This window comes from Podarcis melisellensis, assembly GCF_964234715.1.
Source record: "Podarcis melisellensis genome assembly, chromosome: 5".
Classification (NCBI taxonomy): domain Eukaryota; kingdom Metazoa; phylum Chordata; class Lepidosauria; order Squamata; family Lacertidae; genus Podarcis; species Podarcis melisellensis.
This window is the reverse complement of record NC_138537.1, coordinates 62725946-62745794: the sequence shown is the minus strand read 5'-3', so window position 1 is coordinate 62745794 and position 19849 is coordinate 62725946. Positions and strand designations below refer to the sequence as shown.

General features: G+C 38.7%; 1 protein-coding gene across 14 annotated transcripts in view; it reads right to left on the bottom strand.

The window, feature by feature from the left end:
• EXOC6 (exocyst complex component 6) overlaps positions 1-19849 on the bottom strand; it is a gene marked incomplete at its 3' end in the record, with an annotated part of 93582 nt that overhangs the window by 32232 nt on the left and 41501 nt on the right. For 7 of the 14 annotated variants that reach the window (XM_081913258.1, XM_081913259.1, XM_081913252.1 and 4 more), the window contains exons 18-19: positions 15199-15378; positions 3121-3262 (exon numbers count right to left, since the gene is read on the bottom strand). In XM_081913258.1, the coding sequence (XP_081769384.1) occupies positions 3121-3262; positions 15199-15378 (322 nt within the window). Of the gene's footprint in view, positions 1-3120; positions 3263-6143; positions 6168-9809; positions 9840-15198; positions 15379-19849 lie in introns of those variants that run through there. The other 7 variants (XM_081913257.1, XM_081913250.1, XM_081913256.1 and 4 more) reach the window with 2 other exon arrangements.

Genomic DNA, 19849 nt, shown 5'->3' with positions numbered 1-19849 from the left:
AGAGAACAAGTGCATTTGTCCATAGCATCCCAAGCAATTTCTATTGGTTAATCAGACCCTGACCGAGTATTGGTAGATGTTCTTCATGGTCTAAAGCAAGCCCTAGGTGCATGTGTATAATGGAGACACTGTCGAAATACATTGGGCACCTGCATTAGCCAAGATCTAGGCAAGGGCAGCAATATCAAAGCGGGGCTACTTTAGGTGAGCCTATGGAGTATGGGATTGATTTTCCTCACAGACCACCGCTGAGTTTTAAATATAGTCTGCCACATGGAATAAGGTGTTTGGATTCAAGAAAATCAATTCTACACCCTTATGGTTCATGGTTTGGTTCCAAGGAAAAAATATCACATCAAGGATTCTCTAATTATTGCAATGGGTTTTCACATACACATAGATGTCACTGCTATTATGCTACCAGAACTCGCCTCTTTAGCAAAGGACTCAATCTTTGAGGAATTGTCCACTACACTGTGGTTTGTTCAGCACCAGGTTAAAAAGCTGGCTTTTTCAGTAAGCTGTTGGTCAGTGTTTTGTTTTGTTTTTTTACTTGTCTGGCTTCTGACTGCAACCTGAATATTGTAAACTATTTGGAATTTTATTCTGCTGCTACGTTTTCTGATATATCACTTGGTCGAGGAATAATGATCAGCTGTCATATTTATGATACAGTTGCATGGTCCACTTCAGCTTGTGAGACAAAAGGAAAAACTGAATTTGCTGTAGCAAGCTGCAGTATCACATCTAGCATATTACGGTACCTCCATGCAAAGCTGCCATTCAGCAGTTCAGAATGACAAAATGAGTATTAGCCTAAAACATGAACATCCGCTGCTAAAGTGAGCACATAATCTATGAATCACTTTGCATTGTTTTAAAGGCAGAAAGCAGTTTACACATTTCTTAAAGAAAATAGCCACCACACTGCATGTGTGGATTTGTTAAGTCATAATGCTATACCTTAAACCAACAGAAAGCCTTGCCCATATTGTTTTGTCTGCTAAGACTTCCCTATGATACAAAAACCAGGAATGCTGCAGAGGACACTAGGTGATGCTTCACATTCAGTTCACATGGCATTCTGGTAACTGGCCAGGTCTATGTAAACTGAGACTGCATTGTGTAATACGTCCAAAACTCTCCTGTGGTTGCACCTTGCAGGGAAAGGTTTGGGAACAGTGCATAAGCTGCCTTTTAGCCAACTTCTACCAGTTGTCTCACTGGACATTTCACTGATGCATAATGGTGAAATCAGGTAGCAGCTAGAACACCGAAAGTCAATTAACAATTCCAAAAGGTTTCTCTATCAGATGAGAGAGTGCTAATGGAATCACATCTTGGTATATTGGCTACTTCCTTTTTCTATATCATCTAATCGCATACAGCAGCAAGACACTTCCTAGGGTAAATGGCACTGTCACAGAGCACCAAGCTCAAAATGTTGACCCAGGAGGGGCGAAGCTGAAGGGAGTGGGTGGTAAGATCATAAATCACAGCTGGCACAGTGATTCGTGGAATGTGCCAATGGCACAGCTTGTGAAAGAAATGTCAGAAAGAAAGCAGAATCAGCACATTCTAGAGAGAGTATGAGTGTGTGTGTGTGTGTGTGTGTGTGTGTGTGTGTAGCACACCCGTTAAGCAAGGCTGCCTGTGTTTTAGTTGAATTTTTCAGGGAACAGCTCAAGTTTACAAATGTTGAATCACCTATTTTGAACTTCTGGAAGTGAACTTAGACCTTCTTTTTAATACCTTAAGTAATGAGTCAGTAATACTTGTATGAGTGACCTGAAACAATGACATTTCCTACCAAGCAAAGATTCCGGCTGAATTTGAAGCAAGAGCATATTTTACTTGTGAAGTTAGGTCCTACCATCCTCACTCCTCATTACTATTTTTTCCTTTAAAATAGTATCAAAGCACTTGCTTTAATATAGCCAGATACAGCTGACTGACTTATCTTACTAAATATGTTCCAGTATTAAAGTCATGGTTTTACTTTCTCCTTCCAGTACAGTATAATCTGTAGACCCAAGGTTACATTTTTCTACAATAACATAAATAGTATAAGGTTGGAAGGAACTCAAAGCCATTATGTAATGGTTCCTACCACACAAGATATTCTGTAACAGAAGCATGGCAACAGATGCCGAACCACTATGTTATGAAAAACAAAAAACCCACAATGATCTCTTAGTTGTTTAATATGTCAAACAGGAAATGTGTGTTGGGGGGGCTTACAAACTGAGCAAATTTAATATAGCTTTATAAAATAGATTAAGGACATTTTAGTATATGAGAAGCAATAAGTTGGTTTTACTGCAACTCATGGCAGCCAAAAATGGAAATGTCCACTTGCTTGCTTAAAATCTTTTTTTAAATTAGTTTTTATTACAGATTTTATTTTGTGTTACAAAACAAACAAATAACAAGAGAAAAATACAATGGGGGTGAGAGAGATGGGGGCAGGGCATTGTGTGCTTACAATTTTGAAGAACTGAGATTCCCTATTCCATTTGTTCCACTGCTGAATTAGTATAATATATTTATAAACTTTTTAAATGTTAAGACCTCTCAGTTGATTCTTTTAGAGTTCTGTTGAAAAGAAACTAACCAGAATAGCTTCTGAAAGACATAGTAACAAATTTAAAATGAATGGCCAATAAAACTCTCTTTTTTCAGTTGCTTAAGTTTCAAGTGATTTACAGATTGATCCTAAGAATCTCTTTTAGGAATAAATACTATCAGAAGACATGGCCTACAACTGCAAAAATTAGAACCTATAACGTTTTGACTGCAGTTCAGAGGAAAAAAGAACACATATTAGTGTAAATGTTGGTAAGGATTTTAAATGGTTACAAATCTATTAAGCTACTCTCTCTTATTCCAATGAATTAAACTACTAGGCTTCTAGAAGGTATCCAACCAATGTTTTGAACTTCAGATGAAGGGTGGCATACAAATTTAATAAACAAACAACTCTTGAACCATTGCTTGAATAAACAGAAAGATCTCATTGATCCCCAGTTTCCAGATTTATTTATTTCAGTAATGCACATATAATGGATATTTACATCCTCCCGCTAAACAAGAATGACTGTCTCAGAATCTCATACTTACATTCACACTGTATGACATCTAAATTAAACTGCTGAATGGCTCCCATGCTAATTTGTTTTAAATCATTATCCAACAGCATCTGCATCAGGGAAGTTGACAGATGCTGGCAAGCTGACATACAAGCAGTCTGCGCCACTTTTCCCTATTAAAAAAAAAAAGGCAAGAAGTTGTAAGAATAGGTAAATATGTTTTGTCAGAATGGTCATTTTCTCCCACATTTACAAAGCCCAAGAACAAACAGACAGTAAATGCTACATCTTCCTGTTGTACAGTAATTTTTAAAAATTCTGTTTATGAATAGTAGCTTTATTTAGAATAGTATTTTCAAATGACAATGTTAATATGTAAACACACAACTGAAACCAACAAGTTATATACATTCAGCAACATACATCATAAAACAGGTTTACAGAAAACACTTGCCTTAACACTATTAAAATGGATTTCCTGGAATGCTACACATTTCAAGCTTGACAATTCAAATATTCCCCTCTCTATCTATGCACCTATAGATCGGGGAGAACGATAATTCTAAAAATAATTAATCTATGAAGTCATATGCAGCCCTCTGCTGTTCAAGTATACATACATGTTTCATGGTAAACATTTCTGCTCCAATAATTATAGCATAAATGTCAGTGCCAGTGATGGTTAAACACACCAACACAACAGCTTATACACATTTCCAGAGAAGCAAGTCTCATTGATTTTAATGGTAATTATTTCTAAATAAGTGGCTGGATCAAAGCACAGGTATGTATTCTAATCTAATCAGAAGGAATAGTTAAAGAATGTTAACAAAAGTTACTGCTAACATTTTAGGGCTCCTCCTCATTTCTAAATTAAATACATTGGAAAATATAAGAATTTGCTTTAATAGTTTGGTAATTTGTGAGTTTAAACACTAGTATGCTCAACGGTGTAATCCCGTGTATGTTTACTCAGAAGTAACTCCCCTGAGTTCAATCAGGTTCACTCTTAGGTAAGAATCACTGGGTTGCATCTTAAGACTGCAATCCTATACATCTGGAAGTACGCCCTATTGAATGCAATAGGATTTACTTCTCTGGAAACATGCACAGAATTGTGCTGTATAATAAGAATGATGCCATTCCTAAATGAAGCATTAAATTGCATTATATGTCCAGGTTCGTGTTTAACGCTTGGCCATACTGACGGTAACGTCGGTAAGCCAAGAACAAACCATTGCATTTTTCCCCACTAACAAACCACAGTAATAGGGGCATAGTTCACATGTAATGCTAATCATGGTTAATTAACAAAGACTTACTTAAACCATGGTTTGATGTTACATGCAAACCAGGCCTATATCTTGTTGCATACCAAACATACTGATTCAAAAGGAGAAAAATAGAAGATAAAGTAAGTTTCTTTGGTTTCTATAGGCAGGTTAAGCTGTTCATTATAGATTTGAACTATGACTTAAAGTTTAAGGTTATTTGGGGCACATAACCTACTTAGTATCTGTATGTGTTCAGCTACCTTTAGAACCAAACAGACAGAAAAAGACTCAATTTTGAAAATTCTCCTATTTTTGGTTTGTATTTATTATTACTGGATACTAAAGTATATGTTCTGTTCATGGTCCATGACACATCCTCTTTAGTGGACATTTTAAAACTGAAAGCTTTTATGAAACTAACATTTGGCAGGTACAAACCAAGTATCAACAGAAAAAGAAATAAATGAACACACACCGGAACATGCTTGAAATGTCTGAAACCCAGCAGTGACCAGACTGGGGGACATGCAGTTCTAATTCCCCAAATGGAACAATATCAATATGAATGGGGGGAAAGGAGAGAATTGGGGCGGGGAGAAGGAAAGAAGAATCAATGGGCTTAATTCAATTATGATGTAGCTGATTTAAGATACTTGATGGAAATAACATTTTGATTTAATGGAGCAACTGCATTTTGATTTAATGCAGCACCCTATCAAATCAGCTCCATGTCCTATTTTACATAATTTTTTTGATGCCACTGTAATGTAGTAACAGTAAGCATATTAGTGAAGTTATCAAAAAACATAACATCCAATTAAATCCAAAATGCAATTATATTATGGACTATATTGTTATACAAATACTCCATTTCACATTTCTCACCAAACCTATGCATTCAGTTGTTTAAAATTGGTTACAATAGTACTGGAGCACAAGGTAATGGTTACAATACACAGCATGATAATTTGTGTGGCTTTTTAAGAGTTAGGTTTCATACAGATACATTAAATGTTTGTTATAATGGTAGACAAATGCTAACCCCCTAAAATGAATTTTTAAAATTGCTTTCAACTATGCACTCGGACTACAGGCTTATTGCTCTCATGGCACAGTCCAAAAAAAAAGCAGAAGAGGGAAAAGGAACATGTTATAACCATTTGAGATCATGTAGGTTTTCATTTTGGACCAAGATAAAGAAGCCAAGTCTAAACATTTGAACTTTTAACTGTAAGTCAGAGGTACCTGAATCTGTTTTTTACTGCTCAGTTTACCAGTAACTTTTAAATTGTTGTAAGTATACAGGTCTTCCAAATTAAAATGCACAAAACTGGCAAATGAGGGTGGGTTAAAAGGAGCTATTTGTTCAAATTCATCCAGAGCAAGTGAGCTCATGTCTCTAGACTTAACAGGGCAGTTTGAAGCATCTTTTGTTACCCAACGCTTTCAATTTCTTACATGTAAGAAACTATAACATCATTGCACTGATTCTGAATGAATGTTCATCATTGGCCTTAAAAATCATCCTTAATCATCAGCATTGGATCCCTGTTTGATGCTCTTACATCCATTATGTATATTTAACTTAAGGGGGGGGAAACGGTTTTATTTTGGTTCCCTACAATTACTACTACCCAACAACTACTAACACCTTTGTCTTGATTCATCAATTACAGCTATCCATATTTTGTATACCATCACGGCAAAGTTCAAGAAATAAGTATTCTCTTACATTAAAAAAGAAACCACCAATAACACCTGCTAGAAGATAGGACACCTTCAGCTTACCCACCCGTCACATTTGCTGAAATACAAGTTTGGGAGAAAAAGAAAAACCTTAGACAAACGTCTTAGATTTCAAAGGAACTTGTAAAAGAGAATCTGCTGACATGTTAAATCCTTTCTGTAGTATCCGAAAGCTTTTCTCTTAAGAACAATTGCTGTAAAGAGACTTTTGGCTCCTAGGAAATTCCCAAAGGGTCAGCCATATGCATCCTTCTTGCATGGCACCTTCACGGTGCTGCTTTCTAGACTCATAGCTAGCTGTCTCAAAAGCAGCTTTCATCATTCAGTAGTGTGTCAGTCAATATGATTTATGGACTGCATTCAACAAAGTCAAAGCATATAGGATGAGAAATATGACTACAATCTGCTAATTTGTTTTGTATTGAGCCACTTAAGAGTCAAAGACCTGATGTCAGACTGAGACCGGCAACACAATTAACCAGCCGGTGACAGATTCATCCATCCTCCCTGCCAGGCTATGCCAATCAAGGACAGCATGAGACGACATTTGGAAGAATCAGTAAGAAACTCCATTCTCTAAGTAGCCTACGTGGGCTTTTGATTGACAGTTTTTGAATATAGCTTGTGGAGCGCCACCACCCTTTATCCAATAGCTCCTCGCTGCAAGCTGTGAAATAAGGCTTTTACTGCCAATCAAGGGAACAATAAAACACAATCCACAATCCCCCAAGCAAACAGGGAACAACAAGACTTGTCTGTTACATCTGAAAGTCTAGCTTCATAATTAGTTTAACAATATTAAATCACACATTAAGCAGAAGCTTTCTTTTCAATGTATCGAATCTAAAGGGTAACTCACATATTTAAGAATGCTAAATCAAGTATTCTCCTGATAGCAAGAATTGAATCTTCCTGTTGATCTAATAGTAGCACTAAATTACCCCTTCTCATAAAAATTTCAGAAACAACAACAACAACAATCATCATAATAGATGTGTTTACAACTGTGTCTCTTAAAAACTGATCTAAGAGGCATGCTGGGAATATTTGCAATTTCTATAACACAGAAGCAATTGATTAAGATGGTCAAACTAACGTCCACATGGCAATAGCTGCTAAGAAAGTAATTAGGATGCTTTATACGAGAACATCATAGGCAAATATGCTAAAATATGCTAGCAGCTTTTTAGGATCATGGTACATGATTGTGATCTTAAAACAAAGGTCTGAATTCTGTGATAATGGTTTCTGAATATATGTTATGAACATAAAGACTCTTGGAAAGGCTTAGTTATCAGACAAACTTTAACCATTTTCATTCCACCAACATCTAATTTTGCCAGTGATTTTTTTATATATAATTGTTGAGGGGAAAACAGCATATCCCACATTTTTTTTCAGAATATTAAAAGTCTGTTTTAGACCACACAAGAATTGGATTACGTTAACTCAGTTGTTCACCTCATTTGTGTTACCTCCACCATTGCTAACAGTTAAATTAAAGCATCTGCAAATGTTTTTTTCTGAGGAACTCCAAGGTGAAAGCAAACACATAACAGCAAAATCCTTAGCAGAGCCAGGGGAAGCCAAATGGCTCTGGAAAGATAAGGTCAATTAGCTCTTAGCAAATCAAGGTGACTGTAAGTTTTACTTGAGAAAATGGATAAGGCTGCTAGGAAATCAGTTGAAGATCAGTTTCTAATTCCAGCATATTGACTTCCTCTGCAATGCTGGGCAAACCACCCAATTTCTTTTTTCTTAGTGGAGAAATTATAAATAAATAATCTAATAATACTTTCAAATTCTTCATTGTTAGAAGTATTTGCAGATCTCCCCATCTGAAACCCCATAGAGCCACTGCAAGTCAATGTAGTTCTGAGCTAGGTAGACCAGTGGCTTGATGCAGTACAAAGCAATTCCCGATGTTCATAACTATCACCAGTACAGCTGGAAGGTGGTTGTAAGTAAGCCTGGACTTCTTCCATACATTAATCCTGTTGCATGTGATCATGGGGACTGTAGTTCATGACAGCTTATGCTATAACGCCTTTCTGTAGTCTATAAGGTAAAATAAGACTTGTTTTCATTGCAACAGACTAACATGACTAAGTCACTGGAAAATTTGCATCCCTTCAGTGCCTCTATCTGCTGTTTTAGAGATGGGTCTCATTATCCAGGAAACACATTAGTGTCAGAGGGCATTTTTCCAGTTGTCCTCTCTAAGCAAGTTAGGACACACACTGCATTCTTTCTACATGTTTAAAATGTACCGAAATTAAAACAGGGGCAGGGATTGGGGAGGAATAGATTTGCATGAACAACTGAATAAAATTTGAATCAAACAACAGAAGCAACGACTTAGAAGCACACTTTTTCAACTAGATTGAAGATCATGAATGGTAAGAATTATCAATACGTGACTGAAGGATAAATATTCCGCTGAGCTGGATATAAGGTTTCAAACTATACTCCACATACCAATATGCTATTTTACAGAGAGACAACCAAATGCAGCTTTGCAACATGTTTAATGGTGAATATGCATTGAAATAAAATACATGTGTATGCTTCAGACAAGTGAAGCTTTATGATGTATAACTGGGATCTGCTCATGTTATAGTTTTCATGCATGAAGCAGCCCTGACCAGCAAATGAAATATTGTGTTATCTAGAGATAACTGGAGAAGGCATGGCTGCCATATGGTAGCCATTTGGGGGACTGCTTTGCACTTAGGACATCAGATTTCCTTATGGCTGCCATCATGACTGTCAGCCAGAATTACCTTTCATGTTATCAATACTTTCATGAGCTTTTTACCCCGGCATTATCTGCAACAATATCTTTAAGCATTTTTATTGTCCTCTAAATTTGTCTTCAGAAAGTCAGGTGTCCCAGTGGAATGAGTTGATCCCTTGCAACTATTTATGCTTATAGCACAAGACGCGTGGAACTAACACGGTCATCGTATCTCGTTTGTTGCATACTTTTTCTACCGAAGTGTTGATGCAAAATCATTATAAAGTAGGGAAAGTGTCCTGTGGGTAAATGAGTAGAACACAATTCTGCATCAGCCTTTTAAAAAAATAATAAAGGATGAAACTTTCCAATCGCTAGCAAATCTGAAAGTAGCAGTTATTCATTATAATGCAAATATTTATGTTGGACCAAAGTAAACTACTCAAAATGAGTCAGTGACCTGAAAATAATTGGGGCATGAATCTTTTAAAGCAATCCATCATCTTTTAAGAAATACATTTGGGTGCAGACATTCTCCTCACTTCAAAAAGTATGTTTTTGAAAGAGACTGTCTAAAACTTTCACCAGCTCTTTATTCTCAGCCACTATCTAGCCATTTTAACCTTATTTCGTATGCACATCCCCATAGCTGCATTCTGACACCTGACCTCCCATCCAAGAGGTCTTATGGTCTCCTTTGAATGATCTCATTTCAGATGCAACACATGCCCTATCATGTTTCTATGAGGCTTTAAAAGGTTCCTTCTGCCTTGATGTCCAAAAACCAAGGTTAGTCTTCAACTTGGATTCTGCATGCAACTACACAATTTAGTATAGAGTCAGATCGGTATAAATAGAGGGGTTTTAAATAAAGTCACTCAGAATTGAAGCAATAAGCCTGCAGGCAGTTCATAGTTTAAATTTTCCATGTGCATGCTTTTTCTTCAGCTTGCATCTACTTACCGACATAGCTGCATGGTCATTGTTGTTATTCTGAGAAGGAAACCAGTAAGGCAATCAAAACAAAACAAAAAATAAAAATGCACTGTCAACATTAAATTGCATTTGGTAGCAGCAGTCAGAGGGGGTAGGGGAGGGCTCTTGAGAAAATAGACTTTCTTTCCTGAAGATGGGAATGGTTCGAAATTATTATTTGAGATTGATCTGCCATGGTTCAGCCAAATTAGTCTTCTGTTTGCAGCTGTAAGAGCCAAATAGACACAATTTTTAAGTGATATTCTGAAAGTGTAATGAATTAATACACAGCACAGTGCTAGAAGCCAGAGAAATAAAATATCCTGCATAAGCAGTATTTTCCAGCAGACAGTCTGGGTGCTATTTGAAGAGCTTTGGGAACGTATAATTTCAAAACTCCTTGGATTAATCCAAATCTCTGCAGATTGTCTACTACTGTATACTGGGGCTTCTGAGATGCCCCTTTATAGCAGCAGCAGATCCCTGTAACACCCCTTGCCCCTTGTTCTCCAAGATCAGTGCTTCTCCAGAGCAGCATCCCTTGAGTCATGAGAAGCCACTGACAGAAGGAAGCATCAAGCCTTGTCTGTGTGAATGGAGAAGTGCTTTCAGCTCACACATGGGGGAAATGTTACATCGCAGCCATCATCAATCTGTTATTTTGCTACTTTGCTAAAAATATGTGTAAGGAATAGTAACAGACAGTGTTTAAAAATAAAAACATCCATCCGTTAAATGGATCAGAAATGTAAAAAGGCTTGTTTTCAGTACAAATACAAAAAAAAACCTGCCCTAAAAACAACAACAATGCTGTTGCTATCAAGTGGCAACACAGACAAATATAATACAAAGACACTTTTAGGGAAACAAAGCTAAAGAAACATATCTAGCAACCAGATGACACCACAGTAGCTACAAGCAATAAGGATAATTGTGCAGATATCTCATAGTAAAGACAAGATAGCTTTATTGTGGGCTGCAGATGTACTTTATAGTTAAACGCTATGAGGCTGGAGTCAGAGTTGTGCTCAGTGGTGTTCCACTCATTCTGGAGGAAGAAGATCGGGAGACACACTTCACCTAGTCTTCCTTTCCTTTGCAGCCTCCAGAGCAGTGTGAGAGGTGGAATAGGGAGCCTCAATAGGAAGGAGGGGTCAGCAAAGATCACCTGCCTAGGTGCCTCAGGCAGGAAATCTCCACTCCAGGCACTCATGTGCCCAGAGAAACCTCTCCTGGTGTGCATGGAATCCACTCCCTTGACCAAAATTAGCCTCAAAAGAAGCATTAAGTTGATGTGTACTTCATTGCAGTGGCTCTGTGTGTAGTGCCAACAACAGTTTCTCCAGTTTCCAAAAAAGTCAGTGGCTCCTATTCTACTCTACTGGATCTCAGTGCCTTCCATATATGGAAAGAGCATTTCCATCCACAGACAAGCTAAACCAGATCAAATCCATTCATTGTATGCGAAAGGGTGCTAAGATATTAAGAAACTGACCAAGCTACACACTTATGACTAAAAGGCTTTCACAGGCAAGTGTAAAACACACACACCTTACATTGCTGCCTCTACATTAGTGTCTGTTTTAGATGTTTTCATCCCTGAAGTCAAAAGTAAATAAGTGACACTTGCTTGAAAAATGATATTATAGAAATTCTGGAGAAAGACTCCTCTGGAATCTGTTGTCCAATGAGACCATGCCAGGTCACTTCATGGTTATGCTTCTGGTTGTGTTCTATAGTAAAGATGTAGCCAGGCACAAGTCAAAGAGCATGGCTGCATAATATATTGTGTTCACTAAGGACACTACAAACTCACAACTACTACAACCCTACAGAAGTGACATATATATGTGGAGATTTCCCCTACAGCCTTGTGACCTAGGAACTTACAATCTGATCCTAGAAACACACTTGCTTCAAGTGTCAATGGACATAGTATTTAATAGTTTAAGATACATTTCCCTACTGAATAAGTGGGGAACGTCCACACCATGGGCTAAATTAGGCCTGCCAGGCCTCTCAATTTGGCCTGCAAGTCCATTTCCCCCATGCCAAGCCTACCTGTCACTCATGTGACGGCATATGATGTCAGGTGCAGGACAGTAAAGGAACAATTGGGAATCTTAGAAAATACTCCCAAATTGTTCCTTCACAAGAGCAGCTTACATTCACAGCTGTTGAAAATTGGCATTAAGTGCAAACCCAGGCTGCTTTTAGCATAAATCAGACACACCGAGAAGCTACCAATTGGATCCTATTGGACCAATAAAGTTTGGCCACTCCTGCACTAAAACAAAGCCACCTTTCTCTCTCTGATAACCTTCTTGAAAACAACCTACGAATCCCACTTTCCAGATTAGGAGCCAATGGGTACTTGCAGACCCTGGACAGTCACAGGTGGACTAGATGGACCAATTATCTGATTCAGCTAGAGCAACATCATATGGCCACTCCATCTCTCAGCAATAATAGAAGCTTTCCCCCTACCTGCAACTACCTGGGAAGTGCAGAGCATGGTGTGGATGCTGTCTACAAACTTGGCTTCTATCAGCATCTCTGCAGGAGGGTGTTTTTGTTTGCTTGCTTTTTGGCGGGGAGGAAAAGTTTTTTTCTAAGGAAATTTCACCCCACCCCCATCAACTCCCAAACAAAAACTTTTCAAGAGAGATAGATTTGCCCTCACCCCTCTGTACACACACAGCTGCTTCAGGTGTAAAACTCGCCCAGCACCTAAGTCTTTTCAGTGCCAGATGAAGGCATTTTTGTTTTTACAGGCATTTTAAGATCTTTCTTTTTGTGCTCTGGAGCACTAATGTATGTTTTCCTAATGTATAGGTTTCCATTTATTTATTTATTTGGTTTCCTAATGCAGTTGATTTCTCACTGTATGATTTTTAGAGCTCTCCCTGTTTTCATGGATTCAAACTTCCATCGGTAGCCACCAGAAGACATTGTTCATTGGGCAGTATACGAATGATGTTGTAAGTAAAATTTCCTTTACTTACCAACCAAATGTCAAGACCTTCACCTAAGGCTTCTCATTGATCTAGTCAGCCAAGCCTTTCCATGAATTGAAATCCTGCTTCTCTTGGAACCAAGTCTCGCTACCCCCATCTTTTCAAGAAGGCAACCCTCCTTCATACCTTCAGCATGGTATGCCAGTCCAGAATACATCTGGAAACTCCCTGCAAATTGAAAATCAGCACAGCAGGCAAAGGCCTGGAACAGGACTGTGAATCCTCATGAGCTAGCTTTCTTAACACAGGAAAGATTCATCAGTAATGTGATGTAAAGTGACTGTCTATAATCTTGCTGCAAGTGAAGATCCAGGCAAGGCCTGCCAAATAATTCTCAGAAGGAACTGTCCAGCATCCATCTCCTCCTTCTCAACTACCCTTGTTGCTCTCAATCCCTACTAAAGTACATTCAGCTACAACCTGATATTTGACATACTGACTTCTCTTCCATTGCACAACATCTGCAGGCTAGCCATGGTTGAATATGTGTCAGTAAACATCTGGAGAAAGCCAGCTTGTGGGAAACTCTTAGTACAAACATGGCCATGGTGAATCACATTGGTTAAATGTATCAAGTCTAGTCTCTGTCACTTGCCAATGCAGCCAAACACAAGCCATTGAGGAAATCTAACATGTGTGCACTGTGCCAGAGCATAGCACAGAATTATAGATTTCGAATGAATCTCAGAGGTTTTCCAACTTAACTTCTTTGATTCAGTACCGTCTAGATATAGTGTAAAACACTCTCACACAAAACAAGAAAACAAGTTGTACAGGATGGGATGGATCGCAGAGACCAGACATAATTTTTATTCTTGAAGCACTCCTGTAATATACAGAGTCCATTGCTTTCAATGAAATAAAATTTAAGTAGAACTTGAGCAGGTTAACTTATATTTATTTTCATAAATATAACCAGCCAATTAATAAGCAGCCAAAATAACAACTAGAACATAAAATAGACGATGACCACATACTTGAAGCAAAGGAATATTTGACTTGATAACAACAGTTCATATACTTCTTATAATTTAGGGGGAAGAAACTCAAAGTGGTTTTCAACATAGTTTTAAACTTTAAAAAAAATATCTTAGTTTGGATACAATTTAAAAAACAAAACAAAATAAAAGATTCAGAGAAAAAGTTTACAATCTTCTATGTAAAAGCTGTGTTGCGGTGTTACAGTCATTTTACACCATGTTTCCCAAAAGCTCTGTAAACACTAAACACTTTCCTGTTGTGGCAAGGTAGGCAATGGAAGAACAAAATGTAGAAAACGTTATTGTGTGCAAACGTCCATTTTTAAAAGAACTTAATTGTGCAGTAGCTAGTTCACCTGCAAAACCATTCACAATATGGGAGATTGTGCTGGTTTTATGCTATCATATAGTTTATTTCATTTGTATATACCGTTGGACACCACCTTGATACTTTATATGAGGGAGCAGCAGAATAATATTTTTATAAACAAAACAACTCATCTCACAGCAAGTTATTATAAACCTCAAATCGACAGATTTATAGAAAAGCAGTCAATGTTTATGAACTTCTGGAATGAGAATTTTCATAACATGCAGTGTTTTCCCCCAATGCTGTAAGGAATTATTATTGGTTCTCTTATCTTCTAGCAATTATATGTGAATAAGCCTTGGTTTACGGTGCATTTAAAAATGAATTTCTTTAAAAGAAGAAAACAAGAACCAAGCTTTATTTCACCACTGTTGTGGATTCAAATGAAATATAGCAAATTTGCAGTTTCATTGTTAACTGTGGCAGAGAATAATGTTGGCACTGGCACCATGATTAACATTAGCCAGGGCTCTTTAAAAAAAGAGGAGGAGAAGCAAAAAAGAAGAAGGCAGGACTGGAATCTCATTTGCGAATTCCGGATAAAGCAAATTTTGGTTAGCTCCAATGCAGGTGAAACACTACAGGATGGTTAATTCTAGCAAGGGAAAGGAGGGAGTAGACCAACTTCTGCTTAGAATATCACAGTGGCCCTGCTAAGATGGAAACAAACCACAACAAGCCTAGGGTTTGCACTTTCCCTGTAAACAGACAGTGTGCTTAATTATGATTAATTGCAAATAGAAAGCGGAAACTTCTGGTACTCTCCAGCGGCCAGACCAGAGAAGGGCTTGGGTGGGGAATGCAAAATCCTGAGACTAAGCAAAACCCAATCCTGCAATGCTGAACTCTTTTTTCAAGAGTTCAGCCCATTTCTGAACTGGGTCTATCTGTGATCGAAGCAAGTTTGATACAGGTCCCAGGACTGTTGTTTCTTCCACCACGTGTGTCATTCGCACCCTTAGACTGTATTACAAATAAAACCTGCAATGACATGCAATTTGTATACTTACAGGCAAGTGAGTGAAAACCTGAAAGGTGCTCCTCAAGAAATTAATAAGATCCATTAAATAGCCACTGGCTCTCCCATCTGGCTCACTCATTGTCCAATCATAGTCAGCAAGCTGGATGAATTCATCAATCTTTTGGTTAAGTTTGGTATAAATTTCTCCTTCAGCAGCATGTCTTGCATCCTGGGGAGTGGGGAACAACAGAAGTATGCTGAAGTTTTAGTATCCTAGAGATTCTTCAAATGCAGCAAATGAGGGTCAAGAAGTGAGGGAGTCAATCGTTGTTATTGTAATTCAGATCTATCTATATAAGGAGTCCATGTCTAAACCACTGTTTTATTTTTCTGTTCACAGCATAGAGACATGCTATCCCTCTGCTGTGAAGAGAAAAAATAAAACAGGCAACTCAAGGAACAACAAACGTTACAGAAACGTGCCTTCGTTTCATATATAAATGATACATTAATACATATTACTAATATAGAGAGTGGTTTCGGGGTTTTCTTCTGACACACTTCCCCTCTCAGCCTACTTGCTCTCAGCCAGGACTCTGCACATCCACCTTGGCTTTCACACCCAGGGCCCAAACAAACACATGGTTTGTGAGGAAAGTGCTTTTGCAATCCGATTTTCCCTGGGCATCTAGATAGCTACTGCGGGAATAGGATTCTGTATTAGGGCGGCCTAATCCAGCAGGGCTCTGCTTATGTTTAATTTGATTAAACTGACAAACTTTGTGAGAGGACGGTAATTGTTTCACATTTTTAATGTTTTGGAATGATAAACTGCAAGTAATACACAACTATATACTCTTATTGGTAAGGATGCATTTTAGACTAAATCTGGATTGCTATAGTTATTTATGTAGAGCATCTAGACACGTCACTAATAATTTTTTTTTAAAAAGACACTGGAAACCAATAAATTTGAAATCTATGAACCTTCTGCTGTAAGAAGTCACAGTACACTATTTTGCATAAGGTGTATCATTTAAAAAACAACAACAGAATGGCAAAAGAGAAATCCAAGTTTTTTAAAAAAAATATTAAGACTGATACAATTTGCCTCCAGGAGATGCAGTTAACAAGAGCAGAGCATGCCAAACAGCAGGATAGCTAGGCTGATGAGATGTGTTCAGCTTTTGATAAGAAGGTACACAAGGATTAATAAAAAAAGGATTTTCCATCACAAGTGAAGCGTATGCATTGGTGTGATTCTCTGGGGTAAAAATAATACGTTTTTAGTAATATAGAGAGCAGGAGGTGGGGGGAAGAATCTACAAAGAGGTATGCCTTTATAACCTGGCTGGGCTTTGTTTGCAATTAATTTTGGATTTTTGTTTTGTTTTGTTTTGTTTTGTTTTGTTCCAGGAGCTTAGATACTGCAAATGACAGTCACAGCATGGTCCCACAGACGATTAGATAATGTGCATATAGCTTGATATAGAAGCCTTTCATTAATACTTTTACTTAATCCCAGAGTGAAAATAGAAAGAAAGAAAAGGTTAAGCCAAAGCACAGATGACAGGCTAGTACATTCCTTTCTTGAGTATACATAAGATGCAGCATACACATAGGCAGCAAACTGTGAACTCTCACAGAACATAATAACGAGGGGACAAACATTTTTATCTGACACAGGAACAAAAACAGCTGTTGCTACAACTGGTTTCACATGGAATATCCATTAAAACTTTCACTAAAACTGTCTTTGCGTTCCAGAGTTCCACTCAACCAACTTCTAGACCGTGGTAGTCAACCTTTTTATACCTAACACCCACTAATGAATCTTCCTTGATGGTAAAATTTCCTTACCGCCCACCAGTGCTGCAGTAACATGTGCCCTGTTCCTATGACCTGTTGGGCTTCCTAGTCCTAATGTCAATGTAAACATGGCACATGGGAAACCATAATGAATTTGTCTGAGCAAAAGACTGAAAACTGATGACTGTCAGGAGGATGGGAAGGGAGAGCCAAAGACTCTCTTCTCTTTCGTCTACCTTCTCTCTGCATCAAACCCTAAAAACCAGGATCCATGGGAGGGAAGACTAGCTCTGAGATCTTTTCAGCCGCAAAGGAGTAACCCCTCCATCCATGAAAAAAACTTTTCTCAACGATCATAGAAAATAAGAGTCCATTAGCTTCTTGAAAGCAGTCTCACCTGACAGCTCCTTGCATCGTCTGAAGAGAAGAAGGCAGTGCCTGCTTCCTTTCGGCAGGCACAATTTTACCAATTCTGCCCTGCACCTGCCACCACTCTAATTCCGGGCCCAGGTCTAGTAATGTTGAGTCCTGTGCTGCTGGATTCCCTGATGGCCCAAAGGAAGTTTGCCATGTGTATCCTTTTCTATTTGGGGGTGGATGAGACACATAGCTGCAGAGACAGCCACTATTTTTATGCGTGGCAGATTCCCAGTAAGAAACAGTTATAATAAATATTTGTATTAAGCAGATACAGCAATCAGTAGGATTCTGAGGATTTCTCCAGTGCCCTGCTAAGCAAAGGCTGGATGGCTGTCTGCCATGTATGATGATCTAGTTGCAGGGGGGTTGGACTAGATGGTCCTTGAAGTTCCTTCCAACCCTGAAGTTCTATGATTCTGTTATATATATATGAAAATAAGATTCGGTTTGGAAGTTCATAAAATGTGGTTCCATATTTCAACAAAACCAACCCATGGGATCAAAGCTACAATGCAGCAAATCCTGTAGGAAGATAATGCACCCATGGAAAACGTCATCTTTGCCATTTGCCCTGGTTATAAAATTCATAACAGTGCAACTCCTCAAATTAAGTGTTCCCAAGGCTGAAAATTCAGGAGCATGGTATTAATTCCTTTGAGCATGCCTTTATCCTTCTTATGTCCTCCGTTAACCTTGACAACAGAGATTAACATTGGAATTTGATAGGTTTATTTTAAGATTTAGTTACAAAATTAAAAGTACCGAAGACAGAACTAGCCTCAGTAGCAATAATCCTGTTTAGTTTGTTGGTCTGTGAAATCCTGTCGCATTTGGGTGTATACACAATAAGGCAATTATTTGAAATGGAAGATATAGCTGTCATGGAACCAACCAATGCCTTTTTTTTACTTATTTTACAAAATGCAACAAATTTATAGGACTAAATGAATCAACTTTGAACCTATGCTACGCTTTACATTAAAGGTAAAGGTAAAGGTACCCCTGCCCGTTCGTGCCAGTCTTGTGCGCTCATCTCACTCTATAGGCAGACACTTCTGGGTCACGTGGCCAGCGTGACAAGCTGCATCTGGCGAGCCAGCACAGCACACGGAACGCCGTTTACCTTCCCGCTGGTAAGCGGTCCCTATTTATCTACTTGCACCGGAGGTGCTTTCGAACTGCTAGGTTGGCAGGCGCTGGGACCGAACGATGGGAGCGCACCCTGCCACGGGGATTCGAACCACTGACCATGCGATCGGCAAGTCCTAGGCGCTGAGGTTTTACCCACAGTGCCACCCGCATCCCTACGCTTTACAGTACTACTCCACATATTTTATTTATTTAACATACTCAACAAATATTTTTTGCCTCTGGGAAATACCATATCTAGGATTGAATAATCCATAAAACATCCCATAAACTCAAAGGGTGTTTGAACCAGGTTTCTCAAAACAACAGCTCCTCACTCTACCTACCAAACTAAATTTGTAGCTGAAGAATTTGAAAAACAGTATGTGAAATGGGGCTGGGACTGGGGGTTAGAATAGCTATTCAATGGTTGCAGGGGGGGTGTTGAACATTCCTTTACATTAGCACAAGCCACCTTGTATATTCTTATTTGGGAGTAATATCTGTCAAACATTGAGAGTCTTTTGCAGCACACAGCAGAGCTGCCTGCAGCTTTAATAAGTCCTGGTTTGCAATCTCTAAAATATTCATCAGTCAGCTATTCCCGCCATTTTATTTTGGCTCCAAATTGCATTGTCTTTCCTCAGGTGTAAAATATGAATAACCTGTACAAAGTATCTTTGCCTCATTCTCTGGCAAATGGATAGTGTTCACTGTCTTGCAGACAAGGAAGGGGAAAGAGCGCTCTCTCTCACACACACACGAGAGAGAGAGAGAGAGAGAGAGAGAGAGAGAGAGAGAGAGAGAGAGATTCAACCAGAAATCTGCCAGGGTACTAGGGTATAAGTTATATAGAAACTCGCCTGTACTGACTTAGAGACATGAGGTGGTATTCAACTAAGTGAAGAATCTTCAACCTTTCCAGATCCAAGAAACTCTTTTAACGCCAATATGCATTTGGATGCCAGTTTCTTAATCTGTCCCCATGTATTTGCATGGTGGTAGTGCTCCTGCTGTTTCCCACAGTGGATTAGGCCAAGACTTACAGTGGGTCCCGACCCACCAGCTGAAGACCAGCTGAACTAAGTTATACACAGAGTATACCCACTGAAATTAATGAACATGACTAAGTTAGGCACATTCGTTTCAATACCACATTGGCCTGAATATAAGCCTCACTTTTCCCCCAAATTCCAACCGTGAAAAGTTAAAGTGCAGCTTATATTCGCGAACTTACGGTATGCAGCCAAGAGCGCAGGGCAAACAGCGCCAGGACCAGGGCAAAGCGGCACTCACCCTATGCGTAGGCCCCCATCCTCTCCCCCAAGGCCAGGAAGGGAGAG